At 41.9% G+C, this 16481-nt stretch overlaps 1 protein-coding gene across 2 annotated transcripts in view; it reads right to left on the bottom strand.

Annotated features, from left to right (window-relative positions):
* ccdc187 (coiled-coil domain containing 187) overlaps positions 1-16481 on the bottom strand; it is a 40069-nt gene that overhangs the window by 9776 nt on the left and 13812 nt on the right. For both annotated transcript variants that reach the window (XM_084068383.1, XM_084068384.1), the window contains 3 exons: positions 8622-8760; positions 7967-8057; positions 1925-2003 (listed from right to left, as the gene is read on the bottom strand). In XM_084068383.1, coding sequence (XP_083924509.1) covers positions 1925-2003; positions 7967-8057; positions 8622-8760 — 309 coding nt within the window. The remainder of the gene's footprint in view (positions 1-1924; positions 2004-7966; positions 8058-8621; positions 8761-16481) is intronic.

The raw sequence follows: 16481 nt of genomic DNA, 5'->3' as shown, positions 1-16481 counted from the left end.
CCCCCGACGTGGCTGGAGGTCGTCGTCGCCACCGTGCGAGGCCTCGCTCCCGCCACGAGACCCCCGGCTCTCTCCGTTTCGAGGTCTCGCCTGCGGCTGTGACTGCGGGGTGGCGCCGTACCTCACGGCCACGCCCCTCTCTCTGAGGACCTGGCCCAGCATCTCCCACACGCCGCCGACTCTGCTGTCGTCGCCGCCGTGGTAACTGTTACAGCGCCTGCCGTTGTCCTGAAAGCGGACATGCTTGTCGGGGCTCTCCCTGTAGGACCAGGTGCGTGCTAGGTCTCTGTCAGTACGTCTGTCTGCATGTCCGTCTGTGTGTGTGTCTGTTCGTCTGTCTGTGTGTCTGTCAGTGCGTGCGTCTGTGTGTCTGTCCCCGTCCTGCAGCCTGACGGACTGACTGCGACTGCATCGTCTCTGCCGTGCGTCTCCATCACGATCTCCGTTCCAACGGCGGCTCTCGCCGTCTCCTCTGCCGTTCCTTTCCCCCCCACCCGACCTCCTCCTCCTCTCGTCCAGGTCACAGACCCGCTCCTCCCACTCCCGCCGCCCCCCTCCTCCTCCTTCCTCCTCCTCCCAGCCTCTCTGCTCCTCCTCCGTGGAGCCGCTGACGTGAGAGTGAATATAAAGACTCCTGTAGTTTCGTTCTCGTGGGAGACGAAGAGAGGCCCGCCGTTGGCAGGGGGCGGCGTGCAGGCTTCCGTTCGGCCTCTGGCTCCTCGACTGGGGGAGGCGTTGGGGGAACACGGCGTCCGAATCCTCCGTGTCGTCACTCAGAGTTTCCGCGGACTCGCTCCTGGAGTCCCGGTGACCTCCATCTGACCGCCGAGGAGCTCCGAGGGACTCCTGAGCGCGGGGCCCAGTGACTTCTGACTGAGTGTGAGAGGTAGAACGCCGACACCTGGTGGCGTGAGCAGGGTGGTGATGATGTTGCCGCAGGCTGCTCAGCGCTCGCCTCTGTATAGAAGCTGAAGCCGGACCCCCGCTGTCGTCTTGAGTCGGGTTCAACCAAACATGCAGACAGAGCAGCAGGGAGGGCATTTGAGGCTTGTTAAAGAGGTTAACGTTAGTACAGAATACGGTCGTAATAACATGTGATGTTAAGAAGGGTTGTGTGTTAAGGCTGTTTTCTTATAACATTCCCATAGAAATGTTATCATTCATAAGAGTTCTATCAAGACACAACCAGTGCGCGCCACTTATAGAACAGGCTGGCGTGTTACATGGATACTTAGAGAAAAACAATGCATTGCCAACAAAACGTGTAACAACAGTAGTTACACGGCAGAGCCAGTGTTCATGCTGATATGAAACCTTTGGAAGCAAGCTATGAAATGCACAAAAAAGCAGAGCAAATTGTGGTAAAATGACAGTCTAAAAAACCCATCAATACATTGTTCCTCTGGATGAGAGCGTATGCACATGACCATAGAGATAATGTGTACCGATTTGCAAAAATCTGACTCCTGGTGGCGCTATAATAGGACAATGTGAAAAGGGTGGCGTGAAAAGTTTCACAGCAATCGGACGCTGTGTTCATGATTTGAGACATTTTGTTTAAAACGGACCACTCCTGCAAACTTTAGATGCCTATCAGGGTGGAATATGAAAAATCGGACAGATCCGTCTTAATCACATGACTATAAAGATCATGTGTACCGATTTGCGTGATATTTGGATAAAATCTGCGTATCGACCGCACAGCAACCTGCTTAACACTGAGCACAGGACACATTGTTTGTCACATGTAAAGTCAAGTACCTACACCAGTGTCCTCAAACTTTATGGGTCCATTTGGTTGAATTCGTACACTCTCAAGCGTTACAGACCTGTAAGGGTCCATTTAGAACCCCCTCAGGGAACCCTGAGGGTCCCTGGACCCTACTTTGAGAACCGCTAATCTACAAAGTTTTAGCAGACGTACCATCACTGAAACTGTCATGTCCTCTGCTCCTCCTCATCGTCCTTTGCTCCTCCTCTTCCTGGATACGTTTGGCTATTTCCTGTGAAGAAAGGATCAAAATCAATCATTCCTGGATTGCTACAGTAACTACTACTGTAGGTAACATAATATGACATACAGCAGGAGAGAACATGCTGATCGGATCCATCATGAGAGGGTTAGGTTCTTTATCCACTTTAAAACTGATTACATTTAATTGCCTTGCATGGAATTAAATACTATCAACTTGCGTGTGTGTGTGTGTGTGTGTGTGTGTGTGTGTGTGTGTGTGTGTGTGTGTGTGTGTAGGCCTGTCACAATTATTACATAATCGCAACTATTTGAATTTCTTTCGCATAATCGTCATAATCATGTCCACGTAAAAACAAATATATTTTCAAACTTTTTTAAAAATTGTGGAAATATCAGATCTACAAGCTCTTGGGCTAGAAGCTCTTTAGCTTGTAGATCGGCTATTTCCTCTGCCCTGTGCACCTTTTGTTTACGAAGCCTAAAAACAGAAATGTAATTCTTATTCATAATGTTTCCAATGTTAAACGACAGAAACACAATTAAATCGTCATTTGTTAATAATTTGAGGGACAATTAATCGTGAAGTAAACTTTCATAATCATGACTGCCCTGTGTGTGTGTGTGTGTGTGTGTGTGTGTGTGTGTGTGTGTGTGTGTGTGTGTGTGTGTGTGTGTGTGTGTGTGTGTGTGTGTGTGTGTGTGTGTGTGTGTGTGTGTGTGTGTGTGTGTGTGTGTGAGACACACACACACATTAGAGACTAAAAGCTGTGCTGTTTTTCCACCACAAGGTGGCAGTGGCATGTTATCCATAACTATGAATGGTACACTACCAGTTGTTTATCACAGAAACAGACCCTAATATGGAGGGAGTTAAACCCCTGACTCCAACTGCAGAGCAATAGAATCAATGAAGTAAGGGTCGCCCGTTGATAATGTATGTAGTTAATAATATATGTATATTTTCTGTTTTAAACCTCCTAACATCCCCATCTAATATTCTATTGATTCTATACAATTACAGTACCAAGGGCGGCACAGAGACATAACACCAGTTTGAAGTCGAGTGGGTTCAAGGAAAGCAAGATGACAAACCATGTATAAAAGGTGTGTGTGGGATGAACTGGGTCATTTAAACCAGGTCTAATACTGTATACTGTGCAAGTCATACAGTATGTGGGCTGTATCAAAGACACTTAACCATTTAAACCCTACACTGTACTTACTTAGAGTACAACATGTTCCCTTTTTCCCTCTACACCAGTGGTTCTCAAAGTGGGGTCCAGGGTTGAGGGGGTTCAAAATGGACCCTTACAGGTCCATTTGGTTGTATTTGTACACTTTCAGTACAAATAGAACCAAGCTTGTAGATCAGCTATTTTCGCCAAAAAATGTTCGCCTATTTTGACATGCCCAGAATGGCCGCGTTATGGTTCATGTGGTTAAATCAGGGCCGAGTTGTGAGTGGGCTGTATCAGAGATGTTTAAAAACAAGGCTGAAGTTGTGTGTGGGCTCTCTTGGCTGTTAACAGAGATGTTTTAAAAAACAGGTCTATGATGTTGTGTGGGCTCACTGTTCTGAATCACAGACATGCCTGCTGAACGCAGAGCCATGCTGTGTGAATTAGTGCCATTGTGGGGCGATCTGGCTGTTCAGCAGAAAGCCCGCTCCAGGTGGCCATGCTGGCTATTTCAGGCAGGCCGGGGGGGGCTGACTCAATGGAAACTAGAAGACTATGGACGCCTACAAGACAGACAGGCGAACCTTTCATCCCCCCCACTCTCTGCACTGTGGCCTGGAAAATACAAAACTCTGCTGAACTCCTAACAGAGAGGACAAGCAAGACTGTTTCTCTTGAACTAGCACCTTGTCACTGGAGTGGCCCTGTCACTGCCACCAGAGTGCTACTTTACAGGCCTGCTCTCTGAAGGAGAAGGGCTCCGCTGGCGTGTTCCTCTGCTCTCTGTCTTTCACAAAAGGTCAGTGGTCTTAATGTGCCCCACAAGTCAACACATTCTGGTACGCTACATGAACATTAACACGTTTAATATGCAGTATGAGGTCTTGGTCAGTTGGAAAAGCCCCAACCACTGCACACGTCTCCACAGAGTTTAATTGTAACACACTGGCTAAAAACTATGCATTTATTTTATGTGTTACTCTTATCATGTAGTAGGAGTAGTCTTTTCAACTCAATTAGCACACGACTGTAACAAATTATGACCTGAATCCATGAACGCAAACCTGGTTCTTTTTGTTTTTTTTCTAAATCATGAAGTGCTTCACCGGCGTTGCCGCTGACAATTAGCGTCGTGCCATGGCAGGTTATCGGAGTGGAGTGCCATGGGGACCTGTCATTTACGTCTGCACAGCCCGACGCCTTCTGTTCTTTAATTAAAGAGATGATCTACAGGGAGGCAAATGTTTAATCAACACTAAAGATCAGCCAGCCGTCGTTGGGAGGCGGGTTAGCGGTAATGGCTCATCATTTGGGCCACGGAAGATCTCGCTCAATCAAAGAATTGATATCTGCTTGCAGAGGCCAACCTGCGTTCACGCAGACTGTGCCTGGGACAAATTTAGAGCTGCAACTATCGATTATCTTGCGAGTGATTATTCATTCCATTCCCTTTTCTGTTAATTGTATAATCAAGAAGTGCGTCATTTGAAATAATAACATTATTTTCGCTAATCAACAAAAATGTAAGGCCTATTTTATTATTTGTTGGTAGTAGTACGCTATAGCACAAAATTGCGATGATAGCTGACCTACAAGTTCACAACAGTGCACCTTGCAACATTGTTTTGATTTTGTAGATCGGCTGCTTTTTTATTTAATAAATCGATTAAATCAATTAGTTTGATTAACAGTTGCACTCCTACATGAGTTCAACGTGTCTGCAGAAGAACACTTAGGCACTGCCGTTTCATTTTAATTGCAGTGTACAGTAACTCACTATGCCTACTTGCCTCAAGTCAGCTCCACCCTAATCCCTTAAAAGTAAAGTCTCGCTGCTTTTACAGACACCAAACAAGGCGCCTCTATAAGCCTTTCCATGGCAGCCTTATCCAAAAGGGAAACTGCTGGGGGAAGGAAAATATGATGCCATGAGTGTGACGTGGACAGCTCTGTCCACTGCACTTGGCTTTTATGAGTGCGCTGCCTGTGTAACATAAAGCAAATGATGTTTTAACACGGCACACTGACACACATGCATACATGCTCACACACACAGAAAGGAAGGGCCCCCTGTGGGGCCCTGTTTTTCTGTGCACAGCGTGATAGCAAGGGAGAGCTGATTGATGCAATCCATCTGAGCGACCTCTTTACGCCTTGCTCCTTCAGGAGCAGAAGCAAAATGACGGAGGAGGGAGGCCGCTACTGTGCCACGGACCCTTACAACTCAACTCTAGATGGGATTAGTTAAATTGGTCTTTAACCACATGAATCCTATAGCGACCCTATTCTGGGCATGTCATAATAGGTGGAATTGAAAATGTTGTCAGAAATGGGTAAACATTCGGCGGATATAGCAGATCTACAACCTCACTTGTCTTGTGCTATTCAATATTTTACTCTACTCATATCAGGAATATTTGGAACATCTGACCCGTTTCCCTGTACTTTTCTTCCATCTCTATTCTTCTTCACTTTCCTGAAAAAACACAATTGACGGGAGCTTGTAAGAAAAAACATTTTACACAACATTTGAAGTTGAAGTTGAGTTGGCTATTTTCGGGGAAGAGATTTGGTGTAGAGGGAGAAAAGGAAGTGGCCAAGCATAGATGCCTGGGGGACCCGGTCTACTAAGTATATACATGGTTTAAGTGGTTCAGGCAGTGTGTAGGACCGAACTGTCTAGAAACTGACCACAAAACAAAGGCAGAGTCTGATCCTTGCTTATCCTGCCTGTTCTCAATGTGCATAAGGATTTACCCGTGGTTAGCGTGCACTCTTGAACCCACACACACAAGCGCGTGGGTTCAATAGTGCATGTCTGGAGTCGCTTAAGAACCATCTTGACTGATCACACAGACGCTGTGGTTGACCTCTGACCTCCCTCAAACAGCGTACAGGCTGAGTGGATAAATCAGACCCCAAACTTGGCTTTCCCCAACTAACTGCACACCCCCCTGTCCCCGTCTCACCATTCCACTGTTTGTATTGATTTTATTCCATAGTCTTAGCCTTTTCTTAGTGTTTTTCCTAATAAAAGGTGATTTTCTTTTGTTGTTTTCTCTTCACTATATAAATTTGATATATTATAATTATTAAACTTCCATTCAATACAGCCTCACTTAGTCTTCAGAGAAAGGAGAGAGAGAGAGATAGGGAGAGAGAGAGGGAGAGAGATAAATAACGATCCTCCCTCGTCTGCTGGAAAATGGCATTCAATCAGTTGCTATACAAGCAATCACATTGTTATAGGTGACATTATGAAGTTGTTTGTGTTTGTGCTGCTGCGGTCAGGCGAACGCCTGCACCGCCACGAAGCCACAACAAGCTCATTAAAACAGAGCTCTGGACAATGACACCACTGTCTTTAACCCTTTTAGACCGGGAACGCATGTGTCATTTTTAGATGTCTTTAGCTATTCAAAAATAGCAGATATACAAGCGGGTGCTGCGCTATGAGCATGTAGATCTGCTATTTTTGTAAAATCGTGAAAATGTTTTTTTTTAAATATATATAATATATGTTTTAAAGCGAACATCTTTTACTCCGATCTGTGCTTCTGGGGGTCCCTGGAACAACATATTTTGAGATGGGGGTCCTCGACCAAATACATATCATTTTGGGGGTCCTTGAAATGGGAAAGTTGGAGCACCACTAATATACAGTAGCAACATAAGTTTGTTTTAAAACTTCTGTTTGCACTATGACATACTTTAGGTGCCAACTTATTCATGCTTCTGCTGCAAGAATATGTACGTATATTCTGTATATCTTAGGTTATCCATTTATATTCTGTACATTTCTATATTTTGTATATTTTATTTTTGGCTGCAACATATAGTTATACATCCTTCCTCAGTAACCCAGGGAAAGTGCAATTTAGAACTCGACATTTTTGGGTCATTCTATACACCAATGTCTGTGTATATTGGTGGAGTTTTTTTGCACACTTTCACTAGGGTTACTTAAATTCCCTACATTTTTCTATTTTTTATTACTAATTGTATTAGAACTTGTCTTATCTTGCAGTATTTTATTATACCGTTGTTGGCACAGTCTGGTGGAGTCTGTCCACACCAACATTTCACTGTCATAAATAAAATATTTGAATCTTGACCCCTTTTTATGTGATACTTGACTTTTGTCAAATGTATTTTTTTGTATTTCTTTGCAATACACTGTGATATGTTCTATTGTTGTTAATGTATATTAATGTCTAGCTGACGTTAAAGGACAACTTTGTTTTTTTACAACCAAGGTTTATATTTTAGCTTGTAATTAAAGTAAATAAAATATGCGTGTTATTTTTTTTTCATTTACTGTTTTTTATAGTTTTAGCAATTTTCATGATATTTTTTACAGTGGGCGGGGGCATTCTGTCCGGTGGCTAAATGTCTTTTTTTACACAATAAAAAAGGTCCTGTGGTCTTTGATGGCCAGGTGTGAGTTATTGGGGGCTAGAAGAGCTACTGTAAATAATAATAAAGAAAACGGCGGGTTATTATGTAAAAAAATACATATTTAGCCACCGGACAGAATGCCCCCGCCCACTGTAAAAAAGACAGCGAAAATTGCTAAAACTATAGAAAGCAGTACATTTAAATTTTTTAACACTCATCTTTTATTTACTTTAATTACAATCTAAAACATAAACCTTGGTTGTAAAAAACTAAAGTTGTCCTTTAAGGCGTCAGCTAATGGGGATCCTTATAAATAAACAAATACATCCTGTCTGTTTTCCACACATTTTACTGCTTTTGTTGTGTCGTTATCATGGCTCATCCGGGTTTGTCGTGGCATAAGATAACAGCTCACCTCATCCTCACACTCCCTCCTGCGCGCCTCCTCAGCGCACCGCTGGATCTCCTCCTGGATTAAACGTGCATACTCGGAATCCTGCTCCTCTCTGCAGGAAATGACAGGAGACAGCAGGCTCGTACGCATAATGTACTCAAACAGTTTGATTATGTTTTAAAGTGTGAGTGTTTAGTAAACTCTCTGGCTTGTGCAGTATGCGTGCATTCCACAACTAAGAGCATTCCACATAAAATGTGTGTGAGAGAAGACAAAGAATGGGGACAGTTTGCATTGTCTAGTAACACGGTTCACACCCTTTTTCATTAAAAAAACACCAAAACCTTGCCTAAACTTCTCCATGAGTCACGCTGATTTGTACATACAGTCTACGTGATAGATGGATGAGGGGGAGTCATCCATCCCTCCCTCCCTCTCTCCCCAATGAAGAACCACCCCGCAAATTAAAATTCCCAGACTTTTCTCCCCTTTATTATTTTACATTACGTATCCAGGCCGGGTTATCCAGGAGAGTGGACATGTTGCAGAAATATGTGAAGTGTGTGTGTGTGTGTGTGTGTGTGTGTGTGTGTGTGTGTGTGTGTGTGTGTGTGTGTGTGTGTGTGTGTGTGTGTGTGTGTGTGTGTGTGTGTGTGTGTGTCCATACAGTACATACAGCTGTCTGGAGGTCTGTCTATGGAAGGCTGTCTCCTGGGCTCCCTGCTCCTCCTCTTCATGCTGCAGCCTCTTGGCTACACGGATATCATTCTGGACCAGCTGGTTCTTCTGGATGTTGGTGGTGTAGTACTGTTCAACTATGATAACACAGGGTCAAGCCGTTAACTTTAGAGCCCAGAGCACAAACAAAGATACATTATTCTATCTTATATGACATGATTCGTTGCTGTCGGGCAGAAACCAAATATCTCAATTTTTCAACTTTTTTATTTTTATTATTTTTTTGAATATATCAGTGCTATTGAACACCCTTATTATGTCTGTGTGTGTTTTTTTTTACAAATATTGAAACAATGAAAAGTATAAAAAATAACTTCTACCTCCTAACTCATAGATGGGCAACTGGCGGTCCGGGGGCCACATGCGGCCCTCACCTTCACTTAATGCGGCCCGCAGGTTAATATCGGAATACTGATATATTATTGATTTCAGCTTTTACAATTCCTAACATGCAATTATTTTTTATGTCCAATGTATTTGTATTTAAGTTCATAAAGTTAACTTAAGTATAACTAAATGCATTTGAAATCAAATAAAAACGTTACTTTTCAGGATTCCAATTAAAAAATACCAAAATATAATTCAGGATTCCAACTCCAAAAAAGCTAAAATAGCAGATCTACAAGCTCAAAACGGGTCTATGGCTAAAGTAGCTATTTTTGCTACTTTTGTGTGACATACAGTACAGTAATAGAATGATGAAGTACGGCATCATTTAAGAAAAAAAAAGTTACAATATGATAATAAGAGGTTTCTGCCCGACAACAACAATATGCAATGTGGCCACCTGGAGTGAGTGTGGAAATATAGTGTCCCTCTCCATCATCAAAGTTGCCCACCCCTGTCCTAACTCCATTGGATCGTCAAACTTTTTCTCTGTCTGACTTCATCATTCTAATCAATGATGGACAAAACTACTATCTCCACATTAATGGTCAAAAACCTCCTAACTGAGGGGCGCTCTTGAGCAACGCATGGAGTAAGACGTGCTTATCAGAGCTCCTACAGAGTCTAATTTAAAACTATATTTCGGCGGCGTTTTGAATGCTGTGATTTTGTGAACAAGTCACCAACAGATTAGGGCTCAGTTTGTGGCAAAAAGAAGTGTCGGGTGGATGGCGTATGATTTGAGAAAATACAAATTCATGCCGGTGAATTCAAGGCCTGTTCACCCTGACGCCTCCTCGGAGTCTAGTGCAGGGGACAACGACACACAGACTGAGCCCAGCGTGCCCATGGCTGGGGAAAGTTTGGCTAATGATAGCATGGCGCTAAAAGCAGATATCATTGCATCCTTGAGAAGTGATATATCCACGGTGCTAAGGCAAGAGTTGAAGAGTGCTTTGGCCGACGACTTTGAAAATCTGAGAAAAGAAATGCAGGAAATCAAAGCGGAAATTACAAACGGCAATAGTGCGTTTCGTGCAGAACTCGACTCAGTGAAATCTACTATCAATGACGTTGAGGGAGGTCTAACAAAGTGGTCAGATGAAGTTGCTGTACTCCAAGATACCGTAAACGTGCTTGAGAAACAAATCGATCTCATGAATGCGAAATGCTTGGACATGGACTCGAGGATGAGACGTGGGAATGTACGTATATGCAACGTCGAGGAGCTGCCAGATTCGAGCTCTCCCCAGGCGATCTCTAAACTGCTTAAGGAAGTTTTTAAATTGGGAAGAGATGTCCGTGTCGACAGATCACATCGAAGTCTGACAAAGAAGAAGCCAGGAGATAAACCGCGGATGATCATTGCCAAGCTGCACAATGAGGGAGACGCGGAGGACATTCTGAAGATGGCTAGAGACGGACGGCGGCTACACTACAACGGCAAGACCATCTCAGTATTCCCGGATTATCCAGCAAGCATCGCTAAAGCCAGAGGCGCCTTCACAGCCGTCAGATTGCTGTTGAAAGATCGGCGTGATGTGAGGTATGGAATAAAACACCCAGCCACCTTCGTTCTCACGCACAACAACGTGGAGAAAAAGTTCTTAGATGCAACAGAAGCCATGGATTATGCCAAGTCTATAGTCAACACAACGGGAGCCGCTGCGGCCCCGCCCCCAGACCTGGCCGGGGCTGAAGACCAGAGCCTTACATCGGCTCAAGATGATGAAGTTTAATGAATGTATCCTGAGTATTGAGGTGAAATCTAACTAGCCTAGTATATGGTGCATACACCAAGTCTGCTCTCACAAGTGTTCTATATGTGTATTCATTTATTGTGAGGCTGCCTTTTAGGCAGTGGTGGGGGTAGACAGAATGTTTTCCTTTCATCTCTTTTGCCTAAGGTTCAACACTATGAGTACAAGTTCTATTTCGATCCCTTTCTTTACCTTGTTTTATTTATTTTTTCTATTAGACATATTATTTAAACAAAATCATTTTATATTTGACTATAGGGTCTAAGGTGCTGTTTTTTCTCTTTCTCTTTTTCTTTTTTCTCATTTTGTTTCATTATTATATCCTTAATATGGAGTACTTTGAGGGTGTGTATATAATGTATATGGTCATGACAAACGTATATGGGTATTTGATCTTGTGCATAGTCAATGAGGTGTGTCTGGAAATATACATGTCAAGATTAAGTTTATTTTCTATTATCTAGTTTTTTGTTATTCTTTTCCCTTCCTTTAATAACTATCATTATTATTACCCTTTTTTACTATTTTATTATCATTATTTATTTAACCCATTTTTCTCTCCTTTTTTTTTTTCTTCTCTCTCTTCATCTCTCTTTCCCATTCTCTCTTTCTTTCCCATCATCGGATCATTTTCTTTATAATATTTTTTGTAATGGATGACTTGTTCGCATTCAAAAATTACTGTTGGGTCTGGCTCGTGTTTTGCTGTGTGGCGGTGCCGGGCGCCGGGGGGGGGTGGCTGCTGGGCTTGCAGAGCGTCGCTTTTGCCTCGTCTGCGGGTCTGGGGGCCGCCTCCTCGTGGCGGGCGGCGCCGGTGCTCAGTGGGACGCGGACTAGACAGAGGAATACCGCTGTAATCTTAACTTTTTAAGATTAATACAGATTCTGTAGGAGCCTGAGTTGCTCTTAAACTTTTGTTTCCCCTTTCGGGTATTGGGTAACCAAAGCCGAACACTTTAGTTCGCTTAGCTGCTAGTTTTTGTGCTGCAGCCTGGGACCAGGTCCCAGAGGTCTGTCCAGACACCATGCTGTCTGAGTGCAGGGTCTATTTTTCTTTATGGTCAGTTCCTTTTGTTCGAACCCCTTTGTCCCCCGGGGTCGTTACTGTAAGAACATGGGCAAATTTTGTATTTTTTATGTGTTTGTATTTGTGGAACAACATCAAGGCATCACCATGGTTTATGTTTTTTGTGAGGTATGACAGACAGATACAGGTAAATCAAATGAGAAAGAATTGTTACAGTCAGGTATTAATATATCTTCTGAAGGGTAATGACTAAATTAAAAATAGTAAGCTACAATGTACATGGCCTTAACCATCCAATCAAGAGGAAAAAAGTTCTTGCCCAACTTAAAAATCTGGGTTGTGGAATTGCAATGTTACAAGAAACTCATTTGGTGGAAAGTGAAGTCAAAAAGCTTAGGAGAGAGTGGGTGGGACAGGTGTTTGGCGCCTCCTTTGGTAAGAAGAGAGGAGTGGCAATTTTGGTCGGTCGAAGTGTAACCTTTTCTGCAGAAAAAGTGATCCAGGATACAGCAGGTAGATACATCATGATCACAGGTGCAATAGATGGAAGTGATATATCTATGCTGAATGTCTATGCTCCAACGGAAGATGACCCCACTTTCTTTAGAGAGATTGCTAACTTAATTGCAAAAAATGCAAAAGGTATGATAATTTTAGGGGGGGACTGGAATGCCGTACTTGAAGGGAGGCATGACAGATCACCACCTGAGCGCAAACAACCCCAAAAATCTAAAATGTTAAATATTATCCTGGGAGAGTTGGGGCTGGCGGACCCTTGGAGACATAAAAACCCAAGGGTGAGGGACTTCAGTTTTTTCAGCAATATGCATAAAAGTTATTCGCGTATAGATATGTTCTTTGTCCCAAAACAATTTTTGTATAAAGTCATAGACTGCTCTATAGACTCAATAACAATTAGCGACCATGCACCTGTGATCCTCACTTTTGATTTAGGAGTAGAAAAGTGTTTTAAATATTGGAGGGCAAATATCTCTTTACTGAATGACTCTCTGGTGACTGACGAAATCAAAAAATGTATGGGAGAGTATTTTGATATAAATGACAATGGGGAAGTTAATCCATCCATTTTATGGGATGGGGCCAAATCTATTTTTCGAGGTAAAATGATTGAAATATCAAGTAGAATAAAAAAGAACAGGCTGAAGGAACAAAAAGAATTAGAGAACAAGATAAGGATACTAGAGTCGGAGCATAAAAATAATAGGATGAATGATGCACTGTTGACTGACTTGAAACAAAAAAGACACGAATTGGAGAAGCTCTTGACATATAAGGCGGAAGGATCCCTGAGATTTTCTAATCAAAAATATTATGAGAGAGGGAACAGAGCCAGTCGCCTTCTGGCATTTCAACTACGCAAGGAGCAAGCCAACCGTGTGGTTTCCAAGGTCTTTCACCCTGCCTCAAAAAAATTAGTAGTTAAACCAAGAGAAATAGCAGGAGCATTTGCATCATTTTATGAAGAGCTATATGAATCTCCAGTAGTAATAGATAAAGATGAGAAGTTAAATTCTTTCTTTTCAAAATTGAACTTACCAACTATTTTCAACGCAGACGCAACTAATATGATAAGAAATATAGAAGTGGGTGAAATAAAAGAATTGATTAAAAAATTAAAAAACAACAAGTCACCAGGTACAGATGGACTACCGGCTGAATTCTACAAATGTTTTGTAGAAGAGCTCTCTCCGATTTTAGCTAGAGTTTTTAACTACGCTCTGACTGAAGGAATTCCTCCTGGGTCATGGGCAGAAGCCATAATTTCGGTTATTCATAAAGAGGGTAAGGATCCTACCAAGTGTGAGGGATATAGGCCAATAAGTCTCCTATGCAATGATCAAAAGATACTTACTGCCATATTATCCAAAAGAATCCAAAAGGTTGTGACACAGTTGATTTCACCTGACCAAACAGGATTCATACCAGGAAGACAGGGTGCAAACAACATCAGGCGTACCCTTAACATTATGTCATGTGCAAAAAAGAGAGGTCAGACCTCCATGCTACTTAGTCTAGATGCACGCAAGGCTTTCGATGTTCTGGATCTGGAATATCTCTACCATACACTGGACAGGATGGGTTTTCATCCCACATTCATAAAATGGGTTAAAGTCATTTATTTAAATCCAAGGTCAAGGGTCAGAGTGAATGGTTTTTGCTCCAATTTCTTTGGCTTGAAACGTGGTGTTCGGCAGGGGGACAGTCTTTCTCCTTTGCTCTTCGATTTAAGTCTGGAGCCATTGGCAGAGCTCATTAGACAATCAGAGCAGATAAAAGGTATTAGAGATGATAGAGGGGAGGAACACAAGATATCCTTATTCGCGGACGACGTACTTTTATATGTAATGGACCCTATTATTTCGATACCCAACATACTAGAAGTCCTAACAGAATACGGAGTAATATCTGGATATCAAACTAATGACTCAAAATCGGGAGCAATGATGTTGTCAGGTACTTGGCCACCACAACTGGATGACAAAGTTCGGTTCCATTGGTCCAGAGAGGGCTTTAGATATTTGGGAATTGTTATCACCCCCTCTTTTTCAGGCCTGTACGAAGCTAATTATGGCAAACTATTGAAAAAGATAAAAGATGACTTACTTAGATGGGAAATTTTACCACTGTCACTGATAGGCAGGATTGAAACGATACGAATGAATGTTTTACCTAGGTTATTGTTTTTGTTTCAGGCATTGCCAGTAGGGGTACCAATGGGGACATTTAAAAACATAGATAAACTGTTATCAAGATTTATTTGGCAAAACAAAAAGCCTAGGGTAAGACTCAAAACACTTTTGCTGTCCAAAAAAGCTGGAGGCCTGAATTTGCCCAATATTCAGTATTATTATTGGGCAGCACAGCTTAGGACCGTGATAGCTTGGATAACTAATGATATGGAAACAGGCTGGGTGAGCATAGAACAGAATGCTTGTCCCAATATTCCATTGGAGGGGCTGCCATTTGTAAGCCAAGAACAATGGAAGAAAATTAAAATAGATAATGAGTGGATTACATTCACTGTAAAAACATGGTTGTCTATAAAAAAGAAATTACATCTCTTTAATTCCATATCCAGAGTGATGAAGATAGCAGCCATTCCAGATTTTGAGCCAAGATCATTAGATATCGGTTTCAGTAGATGGGCAAACAAGGGGCTAATCATTGTAGATCAGCTTTTTTCAGGGGAAACTCTGAAATCATATATGCAGCTTCAGCAAGAATTTGGCTTGTCAGGGATGGACTTCTTTAGATTTCTTCAATTAAGACACTACTTACAAACAAATACAAATTGGGAGCAGATCTGTAAATTGCCTTCAAATCTAGAAAAAATATTTATGTTAACAATGGATGGAGATATAACAAAGAATTTGATATCTCATCTATATAGGTGGCTCCAAGACAATGTTATGGGAAATACTCTAGATATTAAACAGAAGTGGGAACTAGAAATGAACATCTGTATGACTGACAACAATTGGGAAAAATCATGCCTTAATGGTCATAAACTAACAAGCAGTCCTACTTGGAGAGAGTTTGAATGGAAAACAAAAATGCGAGTGTTTAAGACTCCCCAAATGTTAGCGAAATACAGCAACACTTCAGAACTATGTTGGAGAGAATGTGGGAAGATAGGGGATCATACCCACATATTTTGGGATTGTCCAAAAATACAAACATTTTGGAGGGAAATTCAAGGCGAGATTAAACAAATTATGGAAGTTGACATTCCTTTTGAGCCTGAGTTCTTCATACTTGGTGAGATTCCGGGCGGAATAGTGACCAAGAACCAGACATATCTGCTTGGGGTGTTGCTGTTGATCGCCAAAAAAATGATTACTGTGTCTTGGAGAAATGTGAAGCCACCAACTATCCAGCAATGGAGGGACAGGTTAATAAGCATATACATGATGGAAAGCATTACAGCTAGACTACATATGAGGACAGAGTTTTTCAATATCAGATGGACACCGGTAGTGCTGCAGCTGCCAAGACTGATTAAGGATTCTGTCCCCCCTTAATGTCAAATTGACTGGACTTGATACTGTAGACAGATTTGGTGGTCTGTCCTGAAGGCTGTTTATGGACGATTGGTACTGCTGGAAATTGGAACAATGACCTTTGATTGCCTGTGCCTGTGATGTCTTTGTAAATATTTCGTTGAATGTCTGATGATGTCGAATAAGTGATGCAATTGTTCTTTTTGTTTTTGTTTTTGTTTATGTTTTTGTTTTTGTCTGTTTTTATGTTTTTTGTATGCCCACAATATGATTACAGAATGTATGAAAATATAAATAAAAGTGCTAAAAAAAAAAAAAAACTCCTAACTGTTGTATTTGGGAAAAGTGATGATAATATAAGGACACATTCAAGCAGTACAACACAAGATATACTTGAGACAACTTAAACAAAACAAAGATCTCAGGATCCACATGGGAACGCCGTGGCTTCCATGTGTATCTCAGACATCATGTGGTCTAGCCTGTGACATCAGTCATGTCTGACTGTCCTTTTAATCATTTCTTCTGCACTGTAATTTTATTCTCTAATTTTTCTGTCTTATTTTAACTTATTTTTTCTTCCTTTTATAACATTCAAATGT

This window comes from Gymnoscopelus microlampas (assembly GCF_963454915.1).
Source record: "Gymnoscopelus microlampas genome assembly, chromosome: 10".
Classification (NCBI taxonomy): Eukaryota; Metazoa; Chordata; class Actinopteri; order Myctophiformes; family Myctophidae; genus Gymnoscopelus; species Gymnoscopelus microlampas.
This window is presented reverse-complemented; position numbering and strand designations above follow the sequence as displayed.